The sequence below is a fragment of the Lampetra planeri genome, chromosome 11 (assembly GCF_965212315.1).
Source record: "Lampetra planeri chromosome 11, kcLamPlan1.2.h2, whole genome shotgun sequence".
Taxonomy (NCBI): Eukaryota; Metazoa; Chordata; class Hyperoartia; order Petromyzontiformes; family Petromyzontidae; genus Lampetra; species Lampetra planeri.
In genome coordinates, this window is record NC_136117.1 from 7,469,609 (window position 1) to 7,488,302 (window position 18,694).

Below are 18,694 nucleotides of genomic sequence, written 5' to 3' on the forward strand. Positions count from 1 at the left end.
CGATGCAGTGACCGTCATTGTTCGATGGCGAGTGAAAAGCCGCTACTACGAGGATACCAAAAAAGCGACCGTCATCTCGATGTGTCCGCTTGCTTAAGTTTGAATGATGTCATGAATGCGTGTTTGTTATCTTTTTCACGTCTTCCGCTTTCTGTCTCGCAGTTTAATTCCAAGCGTGAATTACCCCCTCCTTCTTTGCACATGTCGTAGGTAGAATAGGTTTGTGAGTGATTGATGATTGGAAACTTTCTCACTGTGGATGCGTGCATGCATAGAGCCTGTAATTTTATATCACTGTGTTATCACAGCAGGACGTATAGTATTTGAACGGGGAAATGAATTAGTAAGCATGAAAAATGTATCCTCCACGTGGGTCATGAGGACTGGAGTTTGGAAAAGCCTTGTAGAGCCAATGGAACGTTTTCCATTGAAAGCATCTACACATTCCAATATGTGCAGCCGATGTGTAGGGCATTGTGTGAACAAAGCTATTATTGTACATAAGTAGACCGTGTTATGAGTGGTTTAGTCTGTAGCACCAGGCCTTTGCACGTATACAGCACAGTGCAAGTGGCCTCTGCTATTTTCTAGCCATCTATGTTGACCTTTGTAGCACGTGACTTGCACTAGAGTACAGTTGTTAAACATCTATTGTATGTATTACATTGTGCGGTTTGTGTCGTAATCTTTATTTATTCAAAATATTTACTGTGGAGCAGTTTGACCAATGAAGAGCCCATACACTTAACTCACAAAATCAGTAATGGACAGACAGCATTATTATTTTGCTGCAAATGTAGTACCATATTGCTGGCTAATTTGCTTTTAATCGCAAACTCAGAGCCATCAAGGGCACATATTGACCTGCAGTCATACGTGTCAGTCTCTAAGGTCCACTTTTACATGCACATTTTGTAAAAGCAAACGGATGGCAATGGTATGACTTTTAAGATACACTATATTGTTTAACTTTTAAGTTCCATTACAAGTTGTGATTGTCTTTTTCATGTATCTGACTTTCTAACCCAGGTTGTCAAGACTTGAAGAAAGTACTTTTACTCTCGATGGGTTTTCACGTGTCTATAATGCAGCAGTGGGTTAACACAATCCTGACACGTTATTTGTACTCTACAATGCAGCCTGTAAATCGATTTGTAAGTTGACAGGAGGAGTGGCATAATGGTTAATATGCTGTGCTATCAATCTGGCTACCTGTGTTCGATTCCTGACTACGGCTAACATCAAGTGACAAGTCGCATCAGACCATTGTCATGGGTCTCCCTTTCATTGACTTGGTCTTTAATGAATACCTATTGCAGCGTGTGAACACTAGCATTGGGGAGACAAATGTGGCCGACCACTGTGCTGCTTACACCACCCCTGGGTGTGCTCTATATATTTCCTCGCTCAGTGGCATGGCTATCGAGTGTGCACAGGTGGTGCAACTGCACAGGGCCTAAGGGCCAGAGTAGCCCGAAGAAGAGGAACATCGGGCATCGTTTACCGTGTCGGACACCGTGCACCAAGGCCCACGCCAACGAGGCGACGCCACGGCGCTTACGAACAGCACTCGCTTGCCCCAGTGCTCCGTCCGCTTACAGACCGCACTTTCGTTTTGCGCGCGCGCAGTTCGTCCATGGACTTGGTGACCGGCAGCAAGGTGGCCGTGAAGAAGCTGTACCGACCCTTCCAGTCGCGTGTGTTCGCCAAGCGGGCCTACCGCGAGCTGCGGCTGCTCAAGCACATGAAGCACGAGAACGTGAGTGGCAGCTGCGTGGGGTCATGCGTTTGAGCTGGAGAGTGTTAGCGTGGGTAAAGGTATCGTTCGTGGGTAAAGTTCAAAGTTCATTTATTAGGTATAGCCCTGTGAGCCATTCGGCTCTTGAATCGGGTGCAACCGCAATAAACAAAAAACATGAACAAGAAAACAGCTTAAAGTGACTAAGTGCAAACAGAAAATCCAAGAAAAGACAGCAAAATATTGCAGAAAAAATCACCGTACACCAACCCTGCGCAAATATCTTGATTTGGCATTCTTGATTTGAAGCTTTCGTGACTGCAGGAATCCATACTTTTTGGTTCTTTCGGTAAAGTCACGGAGGTAGAAAATAAAATAAATCACGACGTTTCGGGCGCAACACAAGCGTCCATCATCAGGTGGGAAAGCATGGTCTGCTGCTGAGGCAGACTGTTTTAAATACATTTTAAAATACCTTTTTAAAACAGTCTGCCTCAGCAGCAGATCATGCTTTCCCACCTGATGATGGATGCTTGTGTTGCGCCTGAAACGTCGTGATTTATTTTATTTTATACCTACGTGACTTTACCGAAAGAACCAAAGAGTCTGTAAAGGCATTGTTCACAGAATCGGCCGAGCAAAGACGCCGCCTCGGGCGTTATTATATTGGGCAATATCTAAATTACTCTATTCATTACGCTTTGTAAGGAGGAATTACGTTTTTATTTTAAACAATCAATGATAGCGATTGGTCCATGTGGAGAAAAGTTACTACTGAGATTTGCCGTTCCCTAGCCAGGAGTTTGATTACAGTGTTGTAATAATAGTGTGATGATAGCAATTTACAGCCCTTTGACAATAAACTGCTCAATGAAGGACTCCAAAAGTGTTTCGGTCTTGGGGGCATGTTGGATCGTACTTCACCACGCTGGTCAGTGCGATTTGGTACGGAGGGGACCCAGAACCGGTTCACAAATCACTCCCCACTGAAGTTATCCGTGGCCAGCCATTATTATTGTCATGATTAGGCTACAAATATAAAAATGATCACCACCCAACTTCTCAGACACGTTTAACTTGACGGTTCTATTGAGCATCTTCTGAAGGATGTTTTAATGTTGTTGTCCCATTATGAGTAATGTGTTGCTCACGCGGTGCCGACTCAACACCACTTGCCCTTGAACAGTGGAGCTGAAAGGGGGCTTCTGTCTTCGTGTTTATGTTTTATTGCAGGTGATTGGCCTGGTGGATGTGTTTACTCCGAATGAAACACTGGACCAATTTCAAGATTTGTGAGTTGTGACCACACACTAATTGTGCAATGCAACCTCTCATCAATGTATATTTAAAATTACATGTTCATAAGTCCTATACACACACACACACATATGTATTTAAGACTAATAAAGTGCATGTGCGGTGTCGAATACACCATGTAATCATTTCAGGACATGTTAACCTAAGGGAGGAACATACCAGTTTCAGACACCGAATTGCCAGAAATTTCCCCGTAATGTACGGTGACGTTACTCTGTGAGTTCACGTGAACGATAACGTACGGAGCAGCAACAGATGAGTCGTGATAAGGGGGCGACTGTGAACACCAGTGAGCGTGTGGCTGGAGTGAATGGGTGACCGCGTGTTGCTTAAACGTTCAATTCTCTCTCTCGGACTGTGTGCAGCGAGTTGGGGGAAGGAGTAGCCCCACCCCAGATATGACAACAGTGTGTCGCCCTCGGCTTCAATTGTGCCTTGTGCAGTCACAGTAATAATTGTTCTGAGTTGTACACCTTCATTAGTGCTGTAAGTTGCTGGGCACTTGGCGTTTTGGGCCTTGGGGTCTGTGCTCAGAAACTATAAAAAAAATATTAATGGAAATAATCGCAACCCCTCTCGTAGATGGTGATGTGATGTTGGGGGCGCTATTGCAGGTTAACCGGTGCGAGGTTACTCCTGTTATCTGCAGGGCTATCAACAGATGAAGCGGTGTAATAGGATGAATTTGCCTTCCAACTCGGGCGACTCGTTTTATTCACAAATAATGGCAGATAAGAGGGGGAACTTAGCGCTTCCGGGAGACCACTTTTGGGTGACTCATCCATGGATAAGTATGGATAATGGGAAGAGTTATCCACCAACTCTGGGCTACTCCTCTTAACCACGGATAAGTGTGGGTAACAGTAAGAATCAATCCGTGGGTTATAGGATTTTCCATCGATAAAAGGGGCACGGATACGATTCACTGCTCCGTATATCTCTACCCACGCAAAGCATGCAATCCTACTTCTAAACAGTCTGTGCGTTAATCCCACGTGAAGCACAGGTCAGTAGAGCCGGGGCACTTGCGTTTGCCTGTCAATGGCACATGCTGTACTTGAGCATAGCGGTAGGACAGTGGGGTAGTGTGTGCGGAGTGCGCAAGAGTGGGGGAGGGCTGGGGTCAGACTACAAAGGAGGGGAGGTCAACTCTGCCCCAAGCAAGTCTCTAGGCACTGGCAAAAACCAAGCGTCTTATCGCCGGCAGAGCGGACGCGATGTGAGCTGTCCTCCAGCCCTACCGGCATCACGTCTCTCACCTCCCCCGACATTCCATCGCCCCCCCCCAAGTCCCTGCCCTTTTACTCTAAACAAGTACTGTACGTGTAAAGTTATTTTGTCAGTCCACTGGTCGATGAGCGAACCCCAATGCTGTGCAGGCCATGGGGTTTCTTCTTTACCGTGCCACACTGATCGGTGCGGGCTGGTGAAGGCGAGAAGCATAGACTTTGGAGCGTAGCACAGGTACAATGGGATTTTCTGCGCTGTCCCCCGCTGACAATGCAGTGTCGCAGCCCTACAATGCCTGTCTTCATGCATGGTGGTCACCCATCCAGACTTGATTCAGGCTCATCCCCGCTTAGCTTCTGACTAGATTGGGCGCCATTCCAGGTAACGTGGACAAAGGCACCAGGCTAACACTGTGCTGTCATTCAGAATCGGAATCTTGTATTTATCCTGGAAGAATCCGATGAGCTGTGAAGCTCTTTTTCACAGATGGTCCAGTAGTGGCGGGTCTGCAAGTTACAACAACAATACAAACAACGGTCGGAGTGCAAAGTAGAGAAAAGGCAAGCAAGTCTCTGTAAATAAATACTCTATATATAGTGGACTAGCTTTCCTACCCGGCTTCACCCGCCCGGCCGCCTTTGTCTCCCCAGTGGCGATGTTCACACACTACAGCAGTGACTCGTTTGAGGCTGATTCGACCTAGGGGAGGCCCAGGAGTGGTTCAAATAATCGTCAACGGTGGTGGCCGTGAGCGGGAATCGAACTTGGGTCGCCGGGTTCGAAGCACAGCGCGCTATCCGCTACACTACAATGCGTTACGCTTCCACATGCGTGGGTCACGTGACAGATTTGATGTCACAGCTCACTTGCCGTGCAAAAAATATATGCATTATTGAGCTCCCCCCCCCCAAAAAAACTAAAGTTTATTTTGATAATGTTTGCATGGTGTACAGTCTGGAAAGTACCCACATGGCAAATTTCAAGTTTGTTGCATGTCGGGAAGTACGCTCAACATTTTGAACAGACACACATAATCACAATTTGCCTTTTATATATATGGAGAAAGTATAAATTGCAGAAGTACATACACTCCTACCGATTTTTCAAAAGGTGATGGGCAGTTGTAGTGCTCAGGCTCTGCACTTCACACATCTGGGAGAGAACACCTTTCAATGTAGACCAACATGTGTTGCATTACAATGTTATTAATTATCCAGTTTCTCGACTGGCGAACCTGGGAGACTTGTTGATGTCGAAGGTTAGATTGTGTCTGGCCCATGTTTTTTTAATTAATAACAATGGTTATAATAATAATTTACACTTCTGAAGCGCATTTGGCCTGAAGGTCACAGGGCTCTGTAATACAGGAATTTTTCACTCTTGATTTTTTTTACACACATTTTTTTCCCCACAATTTTATTCCAATTGTGCCGTCTGCATCACGTGATGGAAAAAAATCCATTCAGACCTCTCTCAGAGCAGTGCAAACCTTTCGTGTCAGAAAACGGCCCACAGAAGTGGTTACAACAGAGCTACCTCTGAAATCCCTTTGAGTGACCTGGTCCACCCAGTAGAGGAAAGCACTTTCCCACCCACTCGTCCACATGAGTGATGTTTGTGATCGTTGAGCATGACAGTCAAACCTAAATAATTCTCAGAGATGTGCAGAGTACAAAACATTGATCACTACACTTTAGAAGCCAGTTTAATCACAGCCTGCTGCTCCAATATCAACACAGGATCACAGTGATGCCAGCTGTGATACTAACATCTGAGCCACCCAGCCATAGCTTCCCAACCCAGTATTAAGCTGTAACTTATTCTTTGGTTCTTTTGGTAAAGTCACGTTGGTATAAAATAAAATCACGACCTGATGACGGACGCTTGTGTTGCGCCCGAAACGTCGTGATTTATTTTATTTTATACCTACGTGAACCAAAGAGTATGGATTCCTGCAGTCACGAAAGCTTCAAATCGAGCTGTAACTTTATACGTGTGAGCCAGTAGAGTGTATAACTTGTTTTATTGAGAAGATGTATCACCACTGATAAAGCAATCCTGGAGGTAAATTAACTTCTTCACTGTTATCTTAATTGTACACAGCACGTGGCACGTTACTCATTGACATAAAGAGTGCGTACGAACATTTTTTGAGTGCAGAAGTCATAAAAGAATACTTTAATAGACGAGCCTTGTGCTCACTGTTATTGCCAGAAGATTCCCTCCGGCAGAATTTGTGGAATGTGACCTCAAATTCCGCGCAGGGCCCCTTGTGGACTAGAAGACCGAATATTTAGCAAATGAGAGCGTTCATGCAGCAACGCAAAGAAAATCAAAGTGCAGCATGAATAAACACACTCCCTACATCATCATCGCCCTTTTGTGCACACTGCAAAATGATTATAAGGTTGTCTTCATAAGCTCCGGTTGAAGTAATTTATGCATGAGGTCTCTCTCCGTCTGTTTGTAATGGCGGCGGGGGGTGGGCACTATAGCTTGTGAACATGATCCAATATGAATGAGACTTTAGTGTGATGTTGCGTTGTTATTAGGGACTCGCCCTATTGAAAACTGGCAAAATTGATCAAAGGGTTGCTCAGAAACAGAGAAATACAAACCAATTTTTGACAGCTACCCATCAGCTTCCATACTGCGAATTAAATATTTACGAGAACAAACGCTTGTTGCAGAATCCATGGTTTTTCCCCCTAATTTTTTCTTTTCTACAGCAGCCTTGCCAGCCACTGTCGTGGAAACAATGGCACCGTAAACAAACAAGCGATATAATATAAAACATAGCGATGATTGGTTGTATAGACTGTTACTAATTTTTGTACCAAAGCCGGAGGACCCAGATAAAAATCTACGCGACCACGGGAGAACATGCAAACTTCAAATATACATGTGTCACGGTCGAGATCGAACCCACAGCCACCAGGCGAGGTAGTTAACATCTTGCCACCGTGGTGCCCAAGGACAAGTGACGGTTCAAAGATGTTATGTAATCAGTTTACCGTGGCGGAGATCCAGGCCACGGCTTAATATCGCTTGTCACTGATGAGCATAGGCACGAATATTACCTGGGTCGCTAATGCTAACCATTCTGTCAGTGCTCCACACAAATTAAGACCTTAAGACCGCAGCAATACATTCAATTGTACCGTGTTTTTTTTACGACTCAAGCAAATGCAATGACCTTGAAATAATAACATCAGAATGGTCGCTAACGTGAGGGGTCCATTCATTTAACTCATTTACCTGTCTGTTTAAGGTTATGCCTTTTGGATAGTTTTTGTCCTTTTCAGTGTTATTTGTACAAGGGCTGGGTTATTTTATGTAAAGGTCTGTAAATGGCACTGTATAAAATCTAGTTTTTTTTGTTTGGGCAGGACACTAAATAAGAGGGATGACAGCCAGAAACCGGTGCCGACAATTGGCCAAGCTCAGTGATCTTCCAGTAGGGGGGGGACACACAATTGAGTAATTTGCGGGGAATTTTTTAATGTTGGCACATTTGGAACCATACGCGAGCGTGCAATGACCTACTCTTGCAAAATATGCCACAGGGTCTTTAACGCCCGCTGTGAAACAGACACCGCGTATTTTTTAATCCTTTATATTAAGTTCACTTGCTTGCTTGTTTAGGACCGTGCAAATCTTTCGGTCGTTTTTTAACCCACTTCCCGTGATCCAATCGAGCTGACATTTTCCACACAGACTCGTTGTGCGTGACAATTAATGTTCGTGTAAATTTTCCCCCAAAATTTTACACTTTTTAGAACAAAAATATTATATTTAATTACCAATTGCTTAATGCTGCCATGCAATCATCTGACCTATAGGTGGCAGCCATCTCAAGCCAGAGGACGAGCGGACTCTAGCCACCACGCATATAAAGGATTTATAGTGAAAAACTTTGTTTTTACGGGTTATACTTGTTACATATACATCCGCAGTATTAATTATAGCGGCCGCTGGAGTCGATCCGTGAAACCTCTGCAACCAGCGGCAAATGCTCTACCGTTAGGCCACGTCACCGGCTGAGGCGTTGCAGTATCAAGGCCAATATGCCACCCATGTGGAAATGTATTAGTCTGGAATTCAAGGCCTGGACCCATGAGGTTGAGGCCTGAGCCACAAGGCCAAGCTAAGGCCAATGCCTTTCAGGTCGAGGCCCATGTTGAGGCCAGTCAAGGGCAGATCCTCTAGGCGAGTGTTCTTTACTAATTTTTAGAGGGGAGCACTTTCGGTGTGAGGGCCGCCACACATTTGAAGCCACCAGGTTTGACAGCACAGTGGGGGTGTTTTCACATTTGTGTATTGTCGGGGGCCACACGCATGGCCACCAGGGGCCGCCGGTGGCTTGCAGGCCGTGCATTGAAGAACGCTGCTCTAGGTTGACGACAGCATCAAGTTCGGGGCTTCTAAGGCAAGCCCTGGACTGTGGCAACAGTCCCGATGCCAAGGTGAAGGACTAACGCCGGCCTCCTGGCCAAGGACTGGTGTCTCAAGAGCCAAGACTGCAATGCATTAACGACAACTCATTGTAAACGAATGCTTCCCACAGCTACCTGGTCATGCCCTTCATGGGAACGGACCTGAGCAAGATCATGAAGCATGGGAAGCAGTCGGACGACAAGGTTCAGTACCTGATCTATCAGATTCTCAAGGGACTTAAGGTGAGACAATGCACACCACAAATCCCCCCTGACCTGACAGCCACATTGTGAATGAATGGTTGATTCACCGCAGCCAACCAGATTAAGTGGCGTGCTATTAAAGCCAACGAGATGGCTCCATGAGCACAGCAGCTGGCAATGGGGCCATAGTCCCGGAATTGTGGGTTCGGTTCAAATGTTACAGCAGCTCTTTTGCCCACTTCAGCATTCGTTTCTTGCTGTGGTTGTCCCACCTGATGACGGTTGCTTGTGTTGCACCCGAAACGTCGTGATTTATTATTTTATTATTATTATTATCGATATCATTTTATTATTTATTTGTATTATTTATTTTTACCTACGTGACTTTACCGAAAAAAAAACCTAAGAGTATCAGTTCAAATGGTTGTAATTCCCCTGGGTGTCGGGAATTCTGCCGTGGTGCAGTGGTTTGTGCTCTGGACTTCGATCTCCTGTCGGGGAAGTTGAAACAAAGGTTGCAAGTTTCTTAAAATCCCCTCACCTCTGTCGACCCAGCAGTGTAAATGGGTTCAGGGTGCTTGTGTTGGGGTCAACCTTCTCCAGACGTCTGGCCATTGTGGAAGAGTAGGCCAAATACAATCTAGAGGTGTGCTCTAGAGAGCTCCCTCCAGCGGAGGACCCTTTGGCCAGTAGTGACGTAAGCAAGTAATTCCAGTTGCTGCACCTTTATCTTTACCCTGGGTGTCAGTAGTACAGTTACAAGAAACGCCACCTTATGAGGCTGGGTCACTTTGGTGGGAAGTTGACGATGGTTAAAATAATAAAAATAAAACATAATAAAATAATTTATTTTTATTATTTTATTATTTCCCTTCTATGTGACTTTACCGAAAGAACCAAGAAGATGAATCCCTGCAGTCACGAAAGCTTTAAATCTTTGACGATGGTTGTCATACGAGAAGCTTGTCCCGTAACACACAAATTAGGATATTACGTCCCTGGCGTAGGACTGCCGAAAGAGATGGCTACCATCCAGCACTCGAAAGGTCATGAAAACACTCGTGAACTTTTTCAAAGAGCCAAAGTTATCGCACCAGTGTGAACTTGGCAGCAACATTCCGGCCGCGCTGCCACCTGCCCCTGCAAACATTAGAGTGCTTCTCTGCCCGGTAGGAGCGGCAGGGTTGCCAAGTCGACATTCGTGCAATGTCGAACTGCCACATCGAGAACAAAAGCCGAGAGACGGAACCGCATAGCGGGCAATCGCCTGGCACTGCAAGGGGTTTGAAGTGTTTTACCCTAGCAGGCACGTTCGGATTGAAACTGAAATGTCAATAGAACACCTTCACCGGCAGGCTCCCTTGCTAGGCAACGGGGCAGCCTTTGTGAGTGTTTGACAACGTCTCATGCCCACACACAATCACCCGCCAGGGGATATCAATCGTCTGGCTTTGGTTATTTGCTTTCGTCTGGAAACTGTTTGCGCTACATTAGGTTCCCTCCAGCCTTATTAATTGGGATAGCAGCTCTTTGAAACCTGTGAATTTCACAGATCGGTGATCGTTCATTAGATATTAATTAAACTTGTGTAACTAGGGTTCAATTGGTGATAATTAGCAAATGCTACTTTTAGCACAGATAGCATTGCTGGTGTTACAAGGGTCCTCGAGTGATTTGCTTTTGTTATAATTGACTGGTAGGGTATTCCTGAGAGTCGAAGCCGCGAGGTTTATCGCTTTCACTTTTTCTTTACTGATACAATACCAAAAAAAAACTGTGCATGTTTCAACACTTCCCAGGTCATCTGAGTTGAAACCCCATGGAGACGAGCATAAATAAATGTTGATCAGCTACATACATTCAAACAGTGCATTTACAAAAGGGCCAGCCTTTGAATATTAAGGAATTTGCTGTCAAGGGATTGTCTGTATCACACGCACCTTAGTTATTTGCCAGAAAGGCCAATTACACAGCTATCCAAAATGACCTGGCTTCATAATTTATGACTGCGTTTGCAATACATAGTTATGCTGCATAATAGATGTGAGCTGCTTGCATCTCATTTATAGACAGTGCTAACCCCTCTACAAAGCAGCGGCCGTCTATTGCATGAATTAGTCATATCACATAAAATGGGCCAGGTCAGAGATCCCATGATTAATTTATGATCGGCTTTTAGGAGGAACGCTGTGACGGTATAACTGTTTCTATTAACACCGGCCGCCACGGGACCTTTAATGTGTCCAAGGTAGATGGGAACCTTTAGATTTCTAATCCGGAATTCTTTTAATCGCTTTCCAAACGAAGGTTGAAAGCGTCGGCGCATTAGCGCCATCCGTCCGACCTTCCGTCCGTCTGTCCGCGCCTCTGTCTGTAATTGAATAGGGGGGGGAGTACAATAACTCTCATGAGGATGATTGAATATGAACCCAACTGTGGTGAAGGGCTGTGTTCCTATTATGGACTGACACTGAACACAACTGGACACATTGAGCAAAGCGTGGCCCGTGCCCTCCCTGGCAGAGCCGTTACCGGAGCCCCCCGTTGTATGTACGTTGAACTTCTTTTGCACCGTACGTAGCCAAACGTGCTAATCGGAGTTGCCGGGGATGGACAACAAATCACGGCCTACAGATTCCGTGCCGCTTCCTGAGCACCTGACACGAACTCTGCCATTATTATCATTATTGATCACTATTATTGATAATCATTGTTATTGCTAATTACATCATTTGGATAAATGCCTGTCAGGTAAAGTGTATGAAAGATTTTTTTCCCCCTTGTTTAAAAAATCGAGTCAACTCTCAATTATCCAGGATAATGCGTGGTGAGGGGGGGGGAGTGCCCGTATAAAACGGAAACGTAGATATCACCAAATCATATCCACATTAGGCAATACCAACGTACTCATTGTTTACCTACCTGGCATGATGGGGGGGGGGGGGGTGAACGCAGGATGTGTAATATACGTTTACTGTTCGTGAAAGTAAACGCTCCCTTGCTAACGCGTTCACAGTCCCGTCGACGCAGAGTCACCGGCTCTCGGACAACGATTGGGGGACAACTCGTAATTAAACCGGCGTGCGCTTAGATGTGTGTTTTTTTTTAGCACGTACTCGGTTTTCGCAGCCAGTCTTGTGATTCACGATAGATGTTTGGGTAAGGCCACGGAGCGATCTAACCAAATTTGTGTGGTTTAGACCCCTCCAGCACCCGACGTGGCCAAATAAATAAAAGTCGCGTGCAGCAAGCGTTTAACAACACGGCATTCTTACGTCCAAAGTTAGCAATGATATACTTTTGGAACTCGTCATTGGGTTAGTGAGTTGGAACGATAATAATTTGGCGTGTTGTCAAATGCTTGCACACCACGTGACAATTGAATTCGTTTGGCTGTACTGGGTGGTGGGTGGTGGATGGGTTCTTTATTGTAGATGTTTGGCCAGATCATGATGTGGCCTAACCCAAACATCAATTATGAATCAAAGATGTTTTTTGTTCACAAGCACAGTTAATCTGTAGCAAAGAATCATCTGCTCACAGGTAATAGGGAGTTCACTGTAAATATGAGTGACCGTGGCTTGCTTTTTTGATGTCCCGTGTACATTAATAACTAACAAATCAGACGTAACTTTGTGAATGCTTTTGGTATTCAATAATAAACATCCATAGGTGACTTACAAATGTATCATTTGATATTTTTTTAGTGCATCATTCTTGAAAAGATTAATGAAACAAGCATACACAATGTGCACATTTTTTACCCTATTAATAGTATAAATATACAGTACTGTAAACTTGCTGCAGAGTGTATCTAAATGTATGGTTTTTTTTTATTTATTGATACATCACGTATTTTCTGTTTTGTTTTTAACATACAGTACATTCATTCTTCTGGCATCATCCATCGGGTAAGTAGCGCATACAAACTGCCGCTTGTATGTGGAAATGCGTTCACGTAAAAAACAACTTGGTGCTGAAACCATGGGAATCTGATGATTGCCGTTATATAAAAAACGACGATGCCTTCCGGGCGAGTCCAAATTGATCGTCAAAGTTAAAGTGATTTAGTGATAGGTTTTTACCCTTTCAACTGGTACAAAAACTGACACCTTTATACAAGGCATCATGTTTGCAATAACCACAACAACACAAGCAGTCAAAATGCAAACAAAAAGAAACAACTCTGATAATGATAATGATATGCACTGTCCTTGAAGTTGATTGGTCCACACCCGAGACAGCTTTTCTTAGAGCCTAGTCTCCATTGGTGTTGGACCAGATGACGACAAAAGTTGAAAGGGTAAAAACCTATCTCTATATTTTGCCACTGGTAAAGGAGGTCTCATAGTGTTAAAGTGATTTGTTTAACACGTAGGTTTTCGCGACCAATATTATCCATAATAACGTTTTTTTTGGGGGGTTAGATCGTGTAAATATAAATGTGTCGTTAAACCCGCCATCACCCGACACGGCCAACGAATGAGGTTTGTCACGTAAACACAACGTGCCAATTAGTTACTACATCAGCACACCGGCGTGTTGGAGAGCAAAGCCACAACATTTAAAATTTGAGTTTGAAGTTTCTATGGTGATTACAACCAGCTTCATCAGGCGATTAGCCATAATTGTGAAGAAGTCTTCTCGTTTCTTCAGTCTTAAATATGAATGAAACAAGTGATTTTCCGCCGACATGGGCAGGGATGTCCTGCCGAAGCGGTGCGTGGCTTCTCTCACCTCCCCCACCGCCACAATGCTATGGGCTGCTGTGATTTCACTTACAGGAGTTGGCCATTGTGTTCTGGCGTCAGGGTCCAAAATTCGGCCCACTTTGAAACTTGACCTATGAAGTAGTGAACGAATGCAGCATTTATGAATTGCCGAACGGACGCTGAGGTTGCTGTTGGCGTGGTTTAGCTACGTCATCAAAATGTGTCGGTGGGAAATAATTACAAATTTCCCTTCCTGCACCGTGTCTCGCTGTGTGTAACCCTAGGATCTCAAACCGGGGAATCTCGCTGTAAATGAAGACTGTGAGCTCAAGGTACCGTGACACTTTATGGCCAAGACTTAACGTTTTAAGCAGTAAACTTGGTCATTTACATGCTTTTAACATCATCACAGTTTTGGTAATGCAAGTTGGCAAACATACTCCTTTCTTCTTGCCGTTGATCATTGACTAATTTTAGAGTTCGCTTTGTTATTTCATATTTGGCAATTGCTTGAAAGACATTTTTCCCATACGGCCTGCATAGGCTGTTGGGGCAAGTGCTATTGGAGAATATCTGTTAAGGCTGGAATGGTGCAAGAGGGGGTGATGTGGCTTGCATCATCCCCGGACACCTTTGTCTCCCCAGTGCTCATTAATGGTTGAATCGACCTAGGGGAGGTCCAAGACCGTTTCGGATATCACTCGATACTGCTGTTAATCAGGACTAGGAACCACACTCGGCCTACCGGGTTCGTAGTTCAGCGTGCTACAAACACACACGAATACCAGATATCTGAGTACCAATCCAGAACCCTGAATGTTATTTGGTTTTTAGTCTCCAATTGGTCCACTGACCCTAAAGATAAGTGTGCCTGGGGAAGTGCGTCACCATCATCACTGGGCATGGGGGGGGGGGGCGTGTGGTGTCAGTGTCACACCGCCGTTACATGTGGCAGAGTTTCACTGTTTTAGGAAAAACCCACGATGCACTGCAGGTTCCACTCATCCATGTGTCTTTCCGGCAGAAATAATGCGGTTTTGTTGGTTCTTGCGAGTTCATTGTAGAGACTGCTGGCTACATCAAGCCCTGTACAGTAATTAATGTGTGTGTGTGTGGAGTGGCAGGGTAGCGTTTAGCGCGCTGTTCTACGAATCCAGCTACCCGAGTTGGATTCCCACTCACGGCCAACACCAGTGACAATTATCTAATCGGTTTCTGGGCCTCCCCTAGGTCTACTCAGCCTCAAATGAGTTCCTGATGCGGTGTGTAAATATTGCCACTAGGGAGAAGAAGGTGGCCTGGCGTGGTGCTGGCCACCCACCCCCTCGTGTGCCGTGCCGGCCTTCAGAGGTGCTCGCTAACAGCACTTGCCCCAACAGTCTGTTGAGGCTATACGGGGGATATTTTTCTCACTACATGTGCATGCTCCTCAAAGTGCACCTAGCCTCGCTCGGGCTTCGTGGCGACATCACCGACACTTGGTGGTAAACGACAGCTGCTGTTTGTTGTCATCGTTGTTGCACCCGTCTTAGATTCTGGACTTTGGGCTGGCTCGCCACGCCGACCAGGAGATGACGGGCTACGTGGTGACACGCTGGTACCGCGCGCCCGAGGTCATCCTCAACTGGATGCACTACACGCAAACCGGTAGGGTTAGCGGGGGACACTCTGCAACCACTCGCAACCACTCGCAACCACTCGCAACCACTCGCAACCACTCGCAACCACTCGCAACCACTCGCAACCACTCGCAACCACTCGCAACCACTCGCAACCACTCAACATCTGGGACCGGGCACATCCATCATGTTGGCGGCATTTATAGCATTTGTGTAAGGCGTAATGGTGGTCCAGTGTTAGCACTTGTGCCTCACTGCAAGAAGTGTCAGGGTTCAATTCCCTGATCGTGTGCCGTGCTGTGTGGAGTTTCTATGCCTTCCCCTCTTCTGCATGTTTTTTTTTATCTGGGTTCTCCAATTTCCCCCAAAGTTGAAAAAAACATACCATGTGATTGGCATTGACCAAACAGTTCAATGCCGAACCACTCCTCCACTGCCCTGCAAATGACTCCATTGGGATTACACGTAGCAACTTCGCCCCCTACTGAGACTCAGTGAGGCTTTCCTTGGCAAACAAGTAAAAGAATAATAGCATAGATATGGGAAAATACACAGGGAATGTCTCTTGTGTTGCTGCGACCCTCACCACACAGCATGCGACCCTCACCACTCACCACGTGACCCTCACCACCCACCACGTGACCCTCACCACCCACCACGTGACCCTCACCACCCACCAGTTTGTGTGTTAGCCTGATGTGATTGGATGTCTCTCCCCGGCCTCACAAACAGCTCTTTCCAATATCGCACTTCTGTCTATTTGTGGTATGATTTTGAAACGCGGTTGTGAGGCTTGCATGATTTGCCAGGCTATTGTAAATCGTAGATAAGATCAACAGCGCCAAGGGTCAATACGATGAAATTACCGGGCCATAGGTAAAACAATTTTCTCAATTTCAGTCTCGTTTGCATGAACGAAATGTCATCGGCTTTCAAATCAGTATACCTGATTGGCTGAAATTGGTGCAACAGTTTAGGAAGAGTTATCTGGGCAAGTATACATACATATTAAAATACATGTAGCAAATCAACCACTTATATATTGATAACACAGACAACAAGGCCACATGCTTTATTCGTAAAACAGCCAAATCTGTGGGCATGTATTTCAGTGAATTCGTAGCTAGGTAAGGAAATACTGAAATGCAAAAATCCGCACATTTTCCTCCACTAACCGAATTAATGTTTTTATTTTAATAGGATGACACTATTAATTTTTAATCATTATGGTTACCGAACTGTATCATGGATGCAACTCCCCCTCTGCCAATTCCCATGGCTCTCACTGCACCTCTCACGCACACGCGCATTGTCCACGCTCATTAAATGCGTCGCTGCACCACCACACCTTTTGAGATTGTTTCACGCCCAAGCTCGGCTAAACCGTCAAATGAATTGTGCGCCGCTCTCCCCGCATCCCACCGATGCCACTTGTGTCCCCGCTTCAAACTCTGTTGAGTGCCTTGCGATGCCTGCCTCTTGAGGCCTGGATCGCAAAAGCCAGATTAATTGCAGTGTCGTGTAAATGAACAGCCCTTTGTCGATCCCGAGCCTTGCTTCCACTCCGCGCTGACGTGGGAGTTATTTGGCCTTACTTCACCCACACTGGCTCACCGTGGGTTGGCGAAGGTGTGTAGCACATAGAAGTACAGTGCAGAAATTGATTTTGTCTTCTTCTGCTGCCCACCACGTATGACCACAACCTATAAACTACGATTAAACTATTTTTTATTTTACCAGGTAAGGCCCACTGGACCATATAGCTATTGGTTCTTTCGGTAAAGTCACGTAGAAGGGAAATAATAAAATATTAAAAATAAAACTATAAAATTCTCACGACGTTTCGATTGCAACACATCACTTTACCGAAAGAACCAATAATATGAATCCCTGCAGTCACGAAAGCTTTACATCGAAATATATAGCTCTTTTTCAGAAGCAACCTGCCACAAATGATAGGTCAACGAAGTGGCTTATCAAGTGGAAATTTATAGCAGCCAAATACTCTAAAGTATGCTAATTCTAAATGTGGAGGGAAAACTGGAGGAGCCGGAGAAAAATCCACGCGACCACGGTAAGAACACGCAAACTCCAAATATACGGGCGTCAGAGCTGGGATCGAACCCACGACTTCCTATAAACCAGGCAAGGCAGTTAACACCTCGCCACCGCCTGCGACTTGCTGTGCATGGTGCTCGCCCATCCGAGCTTCATGCGGGGCTCTCTCTGCTGAGCGCTGGAGATGGAACGTCGCTGTGCACCACGTGCCGGGTGAATTGGTCGAAGCGTCTTGCGGCGTGTGCTGTGTTGAGCCTGTCCCCTGTGCTCTGCAGTGGACATCTGGTCGGTGGGATGCATCATGGCGGAGATGATCACCGGAAAGCCTCTGTTTCCTGGGAATGACCGTATCCTTTGGAGACCTTTACCGAGCGGTGGAGAGTGGTGGGACAGCGGTTGGGAGGAGAGAGTTTTGTCCAACCTGTACATGTACAGCACATGTGTTTTTTTGTTAATCCACTACTGGATGAGGGTGTCCCAATGTCATGCGGGTTTTTTTTTGTTTGACCACACTGGTCCAATACCACTTGGTGATGATGGGGGAGGGCAAACCTACAATGGATTTTCTGCACTGCCCTCTGCTGCCCGCAAGGCCCATTGCACCTCTGCTTTGCGTAAGGTGGCAGTCACTCATCCAAGCAATATCCAGGCTCAAGCCTGCTTAGCTTCCGAGATCTGATTTAGATCAGGAACATTCCGGGACATTTTTCTACAGGTGTTGACTAACAAGCGTTGTTTTTCATATTAGTTCAATTTTTACCCTAAAATTTGTTGCAAGAACCCTTCATGTCTGCTGTAGTTTCTGTTCATATTCAAATTGTACTGATTGACCCCCTCTGCTTTTAATCAGTGTCAGTTTTGTAACGGTCACAGTTTTTATCGAATCAATGCAGACGTTTCACAATTATTGGGGTCATTTAACCACACGTTCACCTGCAACATGGCATCACTCATCATCGTAGTATCATCATCAGCCGTGATCTATCCACTGCTGGATGAACGCTTCGCCAAAAATGGAAAATTGTCATCAAAGAAATGGGACCGGTCGCTTGAAAATGTTTTATCTGACCAAATGGCTGTGCCTCTGCCTCGTGTGTGTTTTGTTGCGTCATTGCCGCCCGTACAACTCAAAAGCACTTCGGACATTTACGCAGCACAACCGCGAAAGCCTACGCAATGGTGAATACAATGTTTACACGCACATGAAATACCTCATTCGTGGAATGATGTCTCAATTACAGTGCTGTATAATCTCATTATTTTCGGAAATCTCTCATAGCTCCTGCTGCCCTCTCTATTCTCAAGCCCACACTATTTCTGTCTCTCTCACTTCCCCAAACCTCCCCCCTCTCTCAGCTGCCTGCCAATCAGACAGTGATT

The 18,694-nt window shown here is 45.5% G+C and overlaps 1 protein-coding gene across 4 annotated transcripts in view; it reads left to right on the forward strand.

Annotated features, from left to right (window-relative positions):
- LOC144721252 (mitogen-activated protein kinase 12-like) overlaps positions 1-18,694 on the forward strand; it is a 34,086-nt gene that overhangs the window by 4,778 nt on the left and 10,614 nt on the right. For all 4 annotated transcript variants that reach the window (XM_078598731.1, XM_078598729.1, XM_078598730.1 and 1 more), the window contains 7 exons: positions 1,630-1,759; positions 2,972-3,030; positions 8,853-8,964; positions 12,807-12,836; positions 13,922-13,969; positions 15,170-15,284; positions 17,590-17,661. In XM_078598731.1, coding sequence (XP_078454857.1) covers positions 1,630-1,759; positions 2,972-3,030; positions 8,853-8,964; positions 12,807-12,836; positions 13,922-13,969; positions 15,170-15,284; positions 17,590-17,661 — 566 coding nt within the window. The remainder of the gene's footprint in view (positions 1-1,629; positions 1,760-2,971; positions 3,031-8,852; positions 8,965-12,806; positions 12,837-13,921; positions 13,970-15,169; positions 15,285-17,589; positions 17,662-18,694) is intronic.